At 46.4% G+C, this 13,512-nt stretch overlaps 1 protein-coding gene across 3 annotated transcripts in view; it reads right to left on the bottom strand.

The window, feature by feature from the left end:
* The window catches only part of ZWILCH (zwilch kinetochore protein), a 72,567-nt gene that overhangs the window by 34,052 nt on the left and 25,003 nt on the right, over nt 1-13,512 (bottom strand). For all 3 annotated transcript variants that reach the window (XM_058665643.1, XM_058665644.1, XM_058665642.1), the window contains exons 11-17: nt 13,229-13,328; nt 12,197-12,276; nt 9,797-9,953; nt 8,733-8,761; nt 3,913-4,049; nt 2,856-2,951; nt 13-125 (exon numbers count right to left, since the gene is read on the bottom strand). In XM_058665643.1, the coding sequence (XP_058521626.1) occupies nt 13-125; nt 2,856-2,951; nt 3,913-4,049; nt 8,733-8,761; nt 9,797-9,953; nt 12,197-12,276; nt 13,229-13,328 (712 nt within the window). The remainder of the gene's footprint in view (nt 1-12; nt 126-2,855; nt 2,952-3,912; nt 4,050-8,732; nt 8,762-9,796; nt 9,954-12,196; nt 12,277-13,228; nt 13,329-13,512) is intronic.

Consider the following 13,512-nt stretch of genomic DNA (forward strand, 5'->3'; position numbering starts at 1 on the left):
AGAACTACTTACCGGGTTTGTGAAAACTCAGACGCTCTACAGGTGAGCTGTCACTCAGCTGCCAGACCGTCCTAACCTTCTTCTGGCCACTGTTGATTTCCACTCTCCACTTCTGTGGCTTCTCACTAAGGAGAGATAAAAATAAAAACAGCGATGTCCTTCCTTCTGCAGTCACTGAGTGATGTCATCTGTACAGCACTGAGGCCAGAGCAACGGCACAGGTCACAGGTAGGGTTGCGGGTGTGAGGGTGCGCTGTCTGAGCAGTTGGGGTGCTGGGCTGAGACACGTGCACCTCACATCTCCGTGAGATGCCCCACTCTGCTCCTGCTCCAGCTTTCTGCTAATACACACCCTGAGACAGTGCACTCCAGCACCCACACAGGAGACCTGGATGGAGTTCCTGGTTCCCAGCTCTGGCACCTGGCACATGCTGCTGCTGTGGGCATTCGGGGGAGTAAATCTTTGAAGTGATATCTCTGCCTCCCAAATTAAAAAAAAAGAGAGAGACAGTGTGAATACCAACTTTTAAGAAAACAGAAATTAGGCCCGGTGGCATGGCCTAGCGGCTTAAGGTCTCGCCTTGAACGTCCTGGGATCCCATCTGGGCGCAGATTCTAGTCCTGGCAGTTCCACTTCCCATCCAGCTCCCTGCTTGTGGCCTGGGAAAGCAGGTGAGGACGGCCCAAGGCCGTGGGACTCTGCACCCGTGTGAGAGACCTGGAAGAAGTTCCTGGATCCTGGCTCCGGATCGGCATAGCATTGGCTGTTGTCGTCACTTGGGGAGTGAATCATTGGAAGATCTTCCTCTCTGTCTCTCCTCCTCTCTGTATATATGACTTTCCAATAAAAATAAATAAATCTTTAAAAAAGGAAAAAAAAAAAACAGAAATTGAGCCTGGCCAGATGGCTCCATGGCTAAATCCTCATCTTGCAAGCGCCAGGATCCCATTTGAGCACAGGTTCATATCCTGGCTACTCCACTTCCCTTCCAGCTTGTGGCCTGGGAAAGCAGTAGAGGATGATCTAAAGTCTTGGGACCCTGCATCTGTGTGGGAAATCCAAAAGAAGCTCCTGGCTTCTAGGTTTGGACTGGCTCACGCTGGCTGTTGCAGCTATTCGTGGAATGAACCAGCGGATAGAAGATCTTTTTCTCTTCTCTCTGTAAATCTGCCTTTCTAATAGAAATAAGTTAAAACAAAACAAAACAAAAAACAGTAATTGAGAAACACCAGATGTGTCAGGGAACAAAAGGCGGCAGGACTTTAACCCAGATTGGGGTTGGCAGAGATGAAGACTCTTCAGGGCCTGTGGCATCTAAGTGTGGATGACAGGGAATCAGGAAAGCAGGTGGCAGAGTGACCTGTGCAGGCAGACTGGGGCAGCAAGGGTGAGGCCTAAGGAAACACAGTGACACAACAGCCATAGCTTAAAAGGGGAGCAGAGCCAGCCCAGGTGTCTTCACAGACCATCCTCACCGGGGCCAAGCTGAACAAGTGCCAGGCAGCCACTGCGACAGCAGAAGTAGACAGCCCAAGGAAGAAGCTCCTGGCTTTAGATCAGTTCCACTCGAGACGCTGCAGCCACTTGGGAGTGTGCCGGCGAATGGAGAACTTTCTCTACCTCTCCTTCTTTCTGTAAATCTGATTCTCAAATAACAATAAATAAATCTCAAAAAAAAAAAAAAAAAAAAGTAGGATGAAGAAAAAGTGCTAGGAAGATGATGAAGGGCTCATTTTTTTTTAAAATATCTTTTAAATGGACAAAACTGTACAAGTTGTTTAGAAAATGATTTGGAATATATGTGTACAAAATATCCACATTGGACTGGTTAACGTAGGCATCATGTCACACAGTTCACACTTTCTGTAGTGGAACCCTCACATGCACTCTCAGCATTTTCAGGGAAACAAAATCTATCGGCACATTTCTACCCTCTGACAGAGCTGGCTGGTTTCAAACACCCTGCACAGGACTTGGACAGTGAGACCCCACACTCAGGGACATTAGTGGTGTCCATGACAAGTGGGAGGTCCAGCGCACAAACTATCACGAGCCCAGAGGGACTGAACCAAGAGCAAGGATTGTCACCCAGGGAAGCAAGAAAGAAAAAGAGGGCTGAGGGTGGCCTTCTGGGAGCAAGTAAAGAAGGACCTAAAGGGAACTATTCTGGAGGTGGGGCAAGGAGACCAAGTTCAAATGCAGACAGGAGCTCTGTCCCAGGGACTACAGCAGGAGACAGGCTCAGAGGAGCAGCAGTGTCGAGTGCCAACCAGCCCAACGGGGTTGCAAACCCACACCAAAGCAGACAGAACTGGGGCTCAGCTCATCACCCGCTGGACTGAGAACATTCTGCTTCTGAAAAGCATCCTCTGAACTCTGGGGTCCAGCCATGACCGGGCCTCAGTGGCTTCAGGGCAACGATGCTGGGTTGATGAGGACGGAACCAACCAGAGGCAGGACCCCTGACAGACGTAAGGCCATGCTAGGCCAAGGGAGGACTCAGCGGAGACATCACTGAGACCACCACAGAGGCCACTCGGTGTCCCTGTGGATGAACGACCCATCCTCTCAGCTCTGTGGATCCCTGCTTCGGCTCCCAAAATGCTGAGTCATGGCCAGCCCCCGGGGCTGTCGTTTCCTCCCCGTGCTGTGCTTCCTGCTCTACCCTGTAAAGGGATTCCTGATGGAGAGAATGGTCGGCCTGACAGGCCATTGAGGCCAGAAAGTATGCGCTGATGAGTAAGCGATGGAACACAGCTCAGGGTCATGGAGTCCCCAAGGTCCAGGGACACTGAAGCTGCTGACGTGATAAGAGAGGGCCTTAAGGCCTGCAGTGCATAATGGACTTGCTCACCTTTGGTATAAGTTTTTCACGGCAGCTGCCCTGACTGGTAGCTGAAAAATGTGCTGTTCATCAAGAGGATTTTGTTTATAGTATTTTATGCAGGATCTAAAGACAAAACAAAAAACAAAATCACACCTGTTCTGACAAAGGAGCCACATGCAAATAAAGCAGTCAGGTGGGCTGAAGCTCAGAAGTGCCCCCACACCTCACTGGTGAGCACGCACAGCAGCAGCACCAAGAATTCCCCAGCCACACATGTAAACCTCAAAAACCACATGTAAATCCTCACACACAAAACCTGACACCAGGATTTCACTTGTTTGTGAGCTATTAATGGTAGACACACTTCTCATAAATATAAAACATACTCAATATAAGCCCAAAGAAAGGTTCTCAGAAAGACAAAATGCAGAGGTTAGAGAGAAAAGTCTCAGCCTCCACATTTTTAAGAGCCTGGCCAATTGAACAGCTGACTCATACACACTATGCTACTGAACTTCAATAGCAAAATAAAAGCTCTTCCAGGTTGCTTAAAAAAATAAGGTAACGCTATTTGTAGTCATTTATTTGCAGTCTGGAGCCTCACACACATGGCACCACAATCCACACGTCTGAGACCACTTCAAACTGGGCCCTGAGCAAACCACGTGGGGCCGCTAAGGATGTGTCCAGAACAGACGGCAATCCTTTCTGTTCCCCCACCGGTGCAGGCAACCCTGCGCTTTGATCCTAGACGAACAGGGGTGTAAAGAAGTGCACACAAAGTGCGAAATACCGTAGACACTCCTGGCTTGATCTTTACAACAAACACATGAGGTTATTAGATTCTTTTCCTAAATGAGGAAATTGGATTCTATGAAAGGGAACTTCCCAAGGCAGCCAGAGAGGAACAGCTCCAGGTTTCCAGGCAGATTCCTTCCTGCGATGCTGACCAGAACCAGGCATTCAGGAAGGGAGGGTGAACAGGTGCCACCCTTACTGGCACTGAAACTATACACAGCTTGTCTGCAAGTTTTCAGAATAGAATACATTCCATGTAGTAAATCACAGAGCAATAAACACTTACTGTGTTAGGGAAAAGAGCAGCTCGTGTTGAGGTTTAATGAAAAGCATGCAACCAATGACTATTTCCAGGATATGGTGGAGCTTCTGCACACGATGAACCTGCTCTTGTAAGTCCATTGCTGGAGAAACGAAGTATTCCTGAAATGAAAAAAGCAAAAGCAAAACAGGATGTTAAATGAGGTTGTGTGGAAAGAAAATGGTTAGGCCTGCCACACCTGAATCTGATTACTCAACAGGTGGCAGGGGGCGGGGAGGCCAGCAGCAGGCAGCTCCTCAGGTTACCCTTTCCACACTCGCCTTCACCCGGTGAGTATTGTCTTTAGAATGCTCTAAATAAACCATTAATCCTACTGCCCCAGTGAACATGAACCACAGAACCTCACCAAGGCAGGTAAACAGTACCCTCCAAACCCTCCAGACGAAAGTGAATGGACAATTCTCAACATGAACCTTGCTAACTTGATTCAAGTGGCCACTTCCAAAACCAGAGAGTAAACCTAAAGTTAGGAAATCAAGAATGTGCAATATAAACTTCCACTCTGGTGGACTGCTTTAAGTTGGTACAGCCCTGAGGAAAACAAACTTTTCATCTATGGTGAAGGGATGGGGTGCTTGGGCCACCACTTTTTTTTTTTTTTTGAGATTTATTTAATTTTTATTGGAAAGGTAGATTTAAAGATCTCTGTCTGCTGGTTCACATCCCAAGTGGTCACAACGGCAAGAGCTGAGTTCATCTGAAGCCAGGACCTTCTTCCGGGTCTCCCATGCGGATGTAGGGTCCCAAGGCTTTGGGTCATCATCTTTTACTGCTTTCCCAGGCCATAAGCAGAGAGCTAGAAGGGAAGTGGAGCAGCCAGGACACAAACTAGCACCCAAACAGGATCCTGGTACAAGCAAGGCAGGGAATTAGTGCCAGGTCCAGGCCTTCTAACCCCATTTCTGAGAATGCAGCCCTAGGAAAAAGCTACCATGGTACACATGGAAGGCCAATTCTCTGGTGACTCCACAACTCCTGCTCCCTAGAGTACACACCCCTCAGAATCCCTCCTGAAGTGTGGCCAGAAACTACAAACATGACTACTGTAGGATGCTACCGCAGGAGGATCAGCAAGGACTGCCACCTGGGCATTACGGACTCATTCCGTGAGTCTGTTAAAAGATGTGAAGGTTAGAGATGCCCTTGTCAGCCCAAAGGAATGAACCTCCAGCTGTGGAGCAGGCCGCGGGCCACGGACCAAGCAGCACCTAGGGTCCTGAACCAACAGCTTCTAATAAGACAGAGACCTCGGTGCGAGGGACGGTTTTTAATGGGTGTAAGAGTGTGGACGTGGATCTTTCTCTCATCATTCCTCCAGATGAGTCTATAGCTAAGTGGAGTCCTTGCTTTCTGTCTTATGAAATGCACAGCACAGGAGCCAGAGATAAAGTGCCCCATTCCAGGACCCGGAAAGTCAGACATAACATATGTGTATTTCTAAGGTTGCTGAAGCTTCCACATCTCTGAGCTCCTGATAGTTTCTTATGTAGAAACAAAAATCATACGCAGTAAGGAAAAGTGAACTGGACTCATGGCAGGGCAGGGGACAGACCATTCTAAGTCACAGCTTACAAGATGCTAGGCAAAAATGAGATGAAAGCAAAATGTAATGGAAACTCATTTATAACTGAATCTAAAACAGGGATCTATCTCACAAAGGTTATTCTGAAATGTGAACATAGCACAGATAGCAAAATAGGCCTGGTACAAGCCACAAGGCACCTCAACTCTGGCCACAGCTGCCATGGCTCACCTGGCTATGTGCCTGGCTTTCTACCTATTCCCGGTGGTCCCTAGGTTAGCTCTGAAGGAGCACTCCAGGTCTTCTTTTCAAAGAGCAGCACACCCAGACTGCTTTTCCCCTCTGAGTTTTCTCCATGCATTCTACAGCCCGCCTGTCTGCCCACACAGCAGGTGACAGAGCCCGAGACCACTGATGACTTGGGGCCAGAGGACCTAGGGACAGATCTCAAGGCGCGGCCTGCAGAAAAATGGCTTCCCTTCCAGCTGCTGTTTACAGTAGAAGGGAATTACGGTTACAAATAAAATGAAGGTTGTTCTCTAGTAGACCTTAAAAGAGCTAAAGTCTCCTGGATTCTGCTGTGAGCCCAAGCAAATCACATAAGCTCTTCAGAGTGGAAGAGGAGGCAGAGAGTGCCTGGGTGATGCACTGTGAGAACAGGACCCAACGCTGCTGGCGGTGATGATGAAGAACAGGGCCCTGGGCCAAGAAAAGGGGTGGCTTCTGGATGTTAAGAACAGCCCTGAGTTTACAGCCAGCAAGAAAGCAAAGCCTCAGCGCCCCAACTAAGAAAACCGACTTCTGCCAATTACTCAGAGGGGCAGGAAACAGATTCCACCCAAGAGCCGGGGGCCCAGCACGGTAGACTAGTGACTAAAGTCCTCGCCCTGCACGTGCAAGGATCCCATATGGGCACCGACTCTAATACCGGTGGCCCCGATTGCCATCCAGCTCCCTGCTTGTGGCCTGCGAAAGCAGTTGAGGACAGCCCAAAACCTTGGGAGCCTGCACCCGGTATGGGAAACCCGGAAGAAGTTCCTGGCTTTGGACTGGCTAAGCTCTGGCCGTTGCGGCCATTTGGGGAGTAGTAAATCAGTGGATGGAAGATCTTTCTGTCTCTCCTCCTCTCTGTATATTTGACTTTCCAATAAAAATAAATATAACTAAAAAAAAAAAAAAACAGACAAGAAGCCCTAATTTTAGCCTGGCAAGCCCCACCAGCAGACTTGGGAATCATGGAACTGTGAAGTAATAACCTTGTGATGTTATTATTATATAGCTGTTTACAAACTCAGAATACAATACACAAAATACATGAAAGCTCACTGAACGTGTGGCAGCTCATTACAGAAGACTTGTACACCTGTGTGCCATCTGCATCAGGAGCACTTAGAGAGGCTTCTGGAAAGGGACATGTTCCTGAGCCCCGCATCCATGGGGTCGGCCCAGTCACCAGCATCTGGACAAGCCCTCTAGAAATCAAAGTTCAAGAACTATTGTGATAGAAGCTTAATTCTGGAATCAAACCATATTTTGAAAAATAATAGGCACATGAAAGGAAGAGGGGTATTTATAAACCCAAGATAATCATAATATTGGAGCAATAGGATTATGAATACATTTTTCCTATATTCTATTTCAAAATGGGAAGCAGGGCCACCGGGATTGGAACCAGCATCCATATGGGATCCCGGAGTGTACAAGGCGAGGACTTTAGCCACTAGGTTATAGTGCTGGGCCCTCAAATAAATAAATTTTTAAAAAACATGTATTTATATTTATTTGAAGTGCAGATTTACAGAGAGGAGACAGAGAAGGAGATCGATCTTCCATCTGCTGGTTCACTCCTCAAATGGCTGACCTGGCCGGAGCAGGGCTGGTCTGAAGCCAGAAGCTTCTTCTGGGGCTCCCACCTGGATCTATCTTTTGTTGCTTTCCTAGGTGTACTGCAGGGAGACGGATTGGAAGTGCCAATACGAAGAGCCAGCACTGCAAGCAGAGGCTAACCTACCATACCATGGCAGTGAGCCCTCAAATTAACAACGCTTATAAACAAAACTAAACACCACCTCACTGTAACTTTCTGCTAATGCAGACGCTGGGAGGACACAGGCGGCGCCTAGTGGTCACTGGGCTCCTCTCACCATGTGGCAGACCTGGATTCACTTCCCAGCGCCCCAGCTTTGGAACTGCAGGTATTTAGGAGAATAAACCAGCACATGGGAGTGCTCTCTCTCTGCCTCTCAAGTAAATAAACAATAAACACATCAAATCCATAAATCACACTTGTCTAGGCTCTTCATTCTGATACATTTATATGTGTACATCTAACTGCTACAGCATGTAAGAGCATGTTTCTACTGAACACTTCAGTAGTAAAAAATTGAGTTTCAAAAGAAGCCAACTGCCTCTTACTTTGCACAATATTCATAGATGGCTTTCTATCTCATTTTCACAAAGGAAAAACAACAAAAAAAGCTAATACTATAAATTCATGAAAGGATCTATCAATGAACAGCAAGGCTTATTACAGACACACTTCCATCTAAATCAACAGATTACAAAATACAAAATCTCATAACAACGACCCTGAAATCCAGAAGGATCTTTGTAACCACTCTGTCAAAGAACATCGTAAGGGACCAGCATCATACTGTAGCAGGTGAAGTCATCGCCTGTGACACTGGCATCCCACAAGGGAGTCAATTTGTGTGATGGCTGCTCCAGGCCCCTGCTTAAAGGCCTGGGAAAAGCAGCAGCCAATGGCCCGTGTGTTTCAGGTCCTGCCACCCAGAGGAGAGGCCTGGATGAAGCTCTTGGCTTTGGCCTGGTCCAATCTTGGCCACTGTGGCCACCTGGGGAGTGAACAAGCAGATGGAAGATCCTGCTCCCTCTCTGTAACTGACATTCAAATAAATAAATGCAATTGGAAAAACCAGATCACTTTTTTTTTAAAATAATCTTTTAAATGTAATGGATGGTTCAAGAGATTATACAACAAGCATTTCTTTACAGAGCCTGAACAGAATTCCCTGAGCATTCCAGATCTGTGAGCATCACAGGAGCCCACTGGCTACAGCAGATTACAGCCACATATCATTCCCACATGTTTAGAGAAGGAGAAACAACACTCAATCAGCCATTTTATTTTCAGTCTGTCTTCCTCAGCAGAAACAATTATGGGCACAGGACAGGGCATTAGACGTGTACACAAAATGATTGATCAAAGGAAAACCAATTTATGTATGAGAAATAAACTTACCAAATGATTCAAAGATGCAAGTTCTTGACCTATGAAGAAAAAAAACACATAACACATATGTACAAACAAGGTTTAAGAATTACCTACTACATATTAAGGGAAAAAAAAATTCATAGCCTACATACCAGAGCTGGTCAAGCCAAACAGATACTCAGAAAAGTCCAGATTTTCTCACGTATAGCACCATAAAAAAATGCCAGTATTTATTCTAAAACTGATCCGATCTTGCCTTAATGAGAGGAATCCAGTGTTGAGTATTAAAACAGTATTTTAAAAAAGGGCTTTTGGGCTCGGCAGCGTGGCCTAGTGGCTAAGGTCCTTGCCTTGATCCCATGTGGCCGCTGGTTCTAATCCCGGCAGCTCCACTTCCTCTCTATCTCTCCTCCTCTCAGTACATCTGACTTTGTAATAAAAATAAAAAAATAAATCTAAAAAAAAAAAAAATGATACAAAAACGGGCTTTTTATTTGTAACACTAAACTCATAGAATCTGAAATGTTTGGGGCCCGGCGACGTGGTCTAGTGGCTAAAGTCCTCACCTTGAACACGACGGGATCCCATATGGGTGCCGGTTCTAATCCCGGCAGCTCCACTTCCCATCCAGCTCCCTGCTTGTGGCCTGGGAAAGCAGTCAACGGTGGCCCAAAGATTTGGGACCCTGCACCCGCATTGGAGATCCAGAAGAGAATCCTGGTTCCCGGCTTCGGATCGGCGCAGCACCGACTGTTGCGCTCACTTGGGGAGTGAATCATTGGAAGGAAGATCTTCCTCTCTGTCTCTCCTCTCTGTATATCTGACTTTGTAATAAAAAAATAAATAAATCTTAGAAAAAAAAAAGAAATGTTTGAATTAAAAACACACACACAAAGACTATAAAGTGTCATTGAATATCTTAACTGAAAGAAAAACCAGAGTCAGTGCAGGGAAACGCTGGCCTCACACTCACCCAGAGCAACGCCAGACCACAGATGACCAGAGGCAAATGCAAAGACAAAATTTGAGAACACCTATGCATAATAACCTGGACGTGCATTTTCATTTTTTGAGCTGGGAAGAGGACTTACCAATGAAGAAACTGATATAATCTTTCTTGAGTTTGTCCAGACCGATCTCCAAAAGCATCTGAAGTGGAACAATCCCCGTGAGAGAGACCGTGTCCATAGCTCCATGGTAAGACTGGTGGATGAGCTTGCTCAGCAAGCTGTTACTGCCGCTGTGGAGCTGGGGACCAAGAGCACTTTATAAACCACAGGAAATCCAACAGGCAAAAGACAAGCAAAGGACACGGACCACACTGTAACTTGACACTCCCAGTCTCCTGACACTACAAACTACAAACCCAACATACAATTGGGTCAGCATCTAAAAATGCTCTTCCTACCTACCTAGGGGTTTTATTTTTTGGTTTTTGGTTACGTCAAGGAGACTTTAAACCTGTCCCTGCTGGGTACAATTCCACAAGAGAAGCCAAAGCCCGTCCCTATAGGTTTGAATGCAAGGACTGCTTGTCTTTGGGCTGACTTATAAAGTGCTAGGCAGAATCAATATCCACAAGGAAAATACTCTCTCCCTGCTGGTGTCCAAGGAGCTCCTCACTGGCTACAAGGACCAACATACTAATTGGACAACTTGCAAACTAATAGGAGCTGGGAACTAGAGATTTAACACTGGTGAATTGTTTGTTTTAACTGGAAAGGCAGAGTTACAGAAAGAAGAGATAGAAAGATTTTCCAAACGCTGGTTCACTCCCCAAATGACAATAGCTGGAGCTGAGCCAATGCGAAGCCAGGAGCTTCTTCTGGGTCTCCCATGTGAGTGCAGAGTCCCAAGGCTTTGGACCATCCTCTACTGCCTTCCCAGACCACAAGCAGGGAGCTGGATCGGAAGTGTAGCAGCTAGGACATGAACCAGTGCCAACAAAGGACGCTGGCATTTTGCAAGGCAAAGATTTAGCCATTGAGCCATTCAAGCAGGTCCAACACTGCTTTAAATGTTCATTTCAAACATATATAATCTATCTGTCATTTTCTCATTAGTTTCTATTCTCTCCACTTTAACATTCACCCTCATCATTTGTACTTTGTTTTACAATGAGTCAATCTCATTCATACTCATGTATACAGAGTAACACAACACTTGCAAATTTACAAACACAGAAACTCAAGGGACAAAAAGCTCAGTGGTTTCACCTAAAAAGCCCAGGATCCCATAGCCCTGTCTGGCAGAGCCTGCCTGCCTCTGCTTGGACATGTCCCTGTCCACATCAACACGACCAGCTTTTATGCTCAGCAAGTGGCAGCCATATTATTTGAAATAATTCCTATTAAATGAGGAATCTCTTTGCTTCTAACTTCTTACTTAACTTTTTCTTGCTTATAAAAGCAGTATAAGGGGCTGGCACTGTGGCGTAGTGGGTTAAGATGCTGCCTATGATGCCAGCATCTGAATGCAGGCTGATGTGCTGGCTGCTGTTTCTGACCAGCTCCTGCTGATGTGCCTGGGCAAGCAGTCGAAGATGGGACTAGTGCCCAGGCCCCTGCACACACATGGGAGACCTGGAGCTCCCGGTTCCCAGCTATGGCCCAGCCCAGGCTCAGTCACTATGGCCATTTCAGGAGTCAACCAGTGGATGGAATATCTTCCTCCCTCTTTAACTCTGCCTTTCAAATGAGTAAATCTAAAAAAGAAAAAAAAAAAAAAAAATACAAATTGTGGAAAATCATGAAGTACAGAAATACATAATGCCAATGGAAAAAGTCCCTTGGAACCCTTCCACTAAGGTAATCACTATGAAGAATTTGTTGTATTTGCTTCCAAATTTTTCTTTCCAGAAATTTGCATTTTTTATACAGTTGTAACTTATTCTTTTACATTATGTGAATTTCTCAATATTTGTCAGCATTTTTATCTCATAGTACCTGTGTCATTACATGGCTCTAGCAATACTTACACAGCCATCCCTTCAAAAAGAGAAAGGAAGGCCACTCACACATCTTTTGCTACCCTGTGTTAATTCTGACGCATGACACCTTGACACATACTCCTGTGAATGAGCTTAGAGAAGATCCTAACCAAAAAATTCTGGTTCCAAAGGCACAATAAATTGTGGGGATTTCTAGATGGCATCAAAACTGCTTTTTAGGGAGACTGACCAAACCTGTATCCTCATGAGCAGCATAGGAGAAAGCTCCCACATGGCAGCAGGTAACAATCCCAGCAGGCTGCGTGCACAAGCACACAACCTGGAGTCGGGCACAGGAGAACATAAACGACATTAGTTACTCCTGCAGTCACGCCATGAGGCAGCTACTGGTCCTACTCTGGCTTTTCTGCTGATCCTGGGACTTACATCAGTAAAGGAGCCCGTGCCAGTGTGCGGCCAGAAGGCAAGCCCCGGCAGCACACTCCTGTGCCCACCTACACGTCCCAAACCACCGTGCTGTGCTGGGTCACACATAACCTACCCAGGGCTGGACATCGCCACGCTGCAGACTCTGGATGACCAACGTGAAACACTTTACCAGGTCTTGATAAGAGACCACACCTTGAAAAACAAGCCAGTCTAACATGACTTTCATGCCAAATACATCATTCATCTTAAAGTTACACAAACAAAATTGATTAATGCACTGCACTTTACAGACGAAAAGGAAATAATTTAAAGAAGGTTTTTAAAAAATATTTACTATATTTAAAAAATTATTTTATTTATTTGGGGTCAGTTTTGGGGCACAGTGGGTGAAGCCATGGCACCCCATATGGGCCCTAGTTTGTGACCCAGCTGCTCTACTTTTGGCCCAGATCCCTGCTAATGGCCTGGGAAAACCAGTGGAGAATGGCCCAAGTAGTTGGTTCCTTGCCACCCACATAGGAGACCCAAACAAGGCTCCTAGCTCTCTCTAGACCCACCCCTGGCTACTGCAGCCACCTGGAGAATGAACCACAAGATGGAAGCCATCTCCCTCTCCAGTTCCGACTTTCAAACACACAAATTTTGTTTTACTTGTTTTCAGAGCAGAGACAAAGATTTGCCATTTACTGGTTCACTCAAATATATGTGAAGTCTGACTTCACTCAAGCTGACCAACGGGAATCTGCAAGAAGCAGATCTGGGACTCTCCTCTGGAATGTGGGCACAGGCGGCTGGCTTCATTACCGTACTAACTGCCCATCCTGGTTTAATATATTGCTAAAGAAAGAAGTCAAGTTCAGACTGACAAAAAATAACATAGTCAGAAAAATACAAAGGAAACACAGACCTTATACTAAGGTGTATGTTTTGATTAATATCAGTATAGCAAACAAAAACAAAAAACAGCTAAGTTCCACACTTTAAAAAGCAGGATGTATGAATTGCCTTCCTCAGGACAATTCTTGGACAGAATGTGCCCAGGACCGGATACAGTGGGAACCGACTTCCACACAGTGGCCGTGCCAGGCTCTAGCACTTCATGATGGGGGGAGCTGGGGAAAGCCGAGGCGCGCTCGACACCTACTGCTGCTCATCTTGCACCAGAGCTGCTCAGCGAAGTCGAGGTCTCCACGCACTGTGATGAGCACAGACCTGTCCACGGCGGCAGCGTCGGGCTTCACAGCCTGGAAGAGACGCAAAAACTCAGGTGTCACCAGTATGGGACGGGCGGCGTGCAGAGGGGAGGACGATTAGCCTTCCAAACGCGGCTCTGGGTAACTGTGGATTCAGGAACACAGAGCAGGACCCGCAGGCATTTGCTACAACTTCAGTCACCGAGGAGCAAAGGCTCACTCAATATAGGGAAAA

The sequence above is a fragment of the Ochotona princeps genome, chromosome 6 (assembly GCF_030435755.1).
Source record: "Ochotona princeps isolate mOchPri1 chromosome 6, mOchPri1.hap1, whole genome shotgun sequence".
In the NCBI taxonomy this organism is placed as follows: Eukaryota; Metazoa; Chordata; class Mammalia; order Lagomorpha; family Ochotonidae; genus Ochotona; species Ochotona princeps.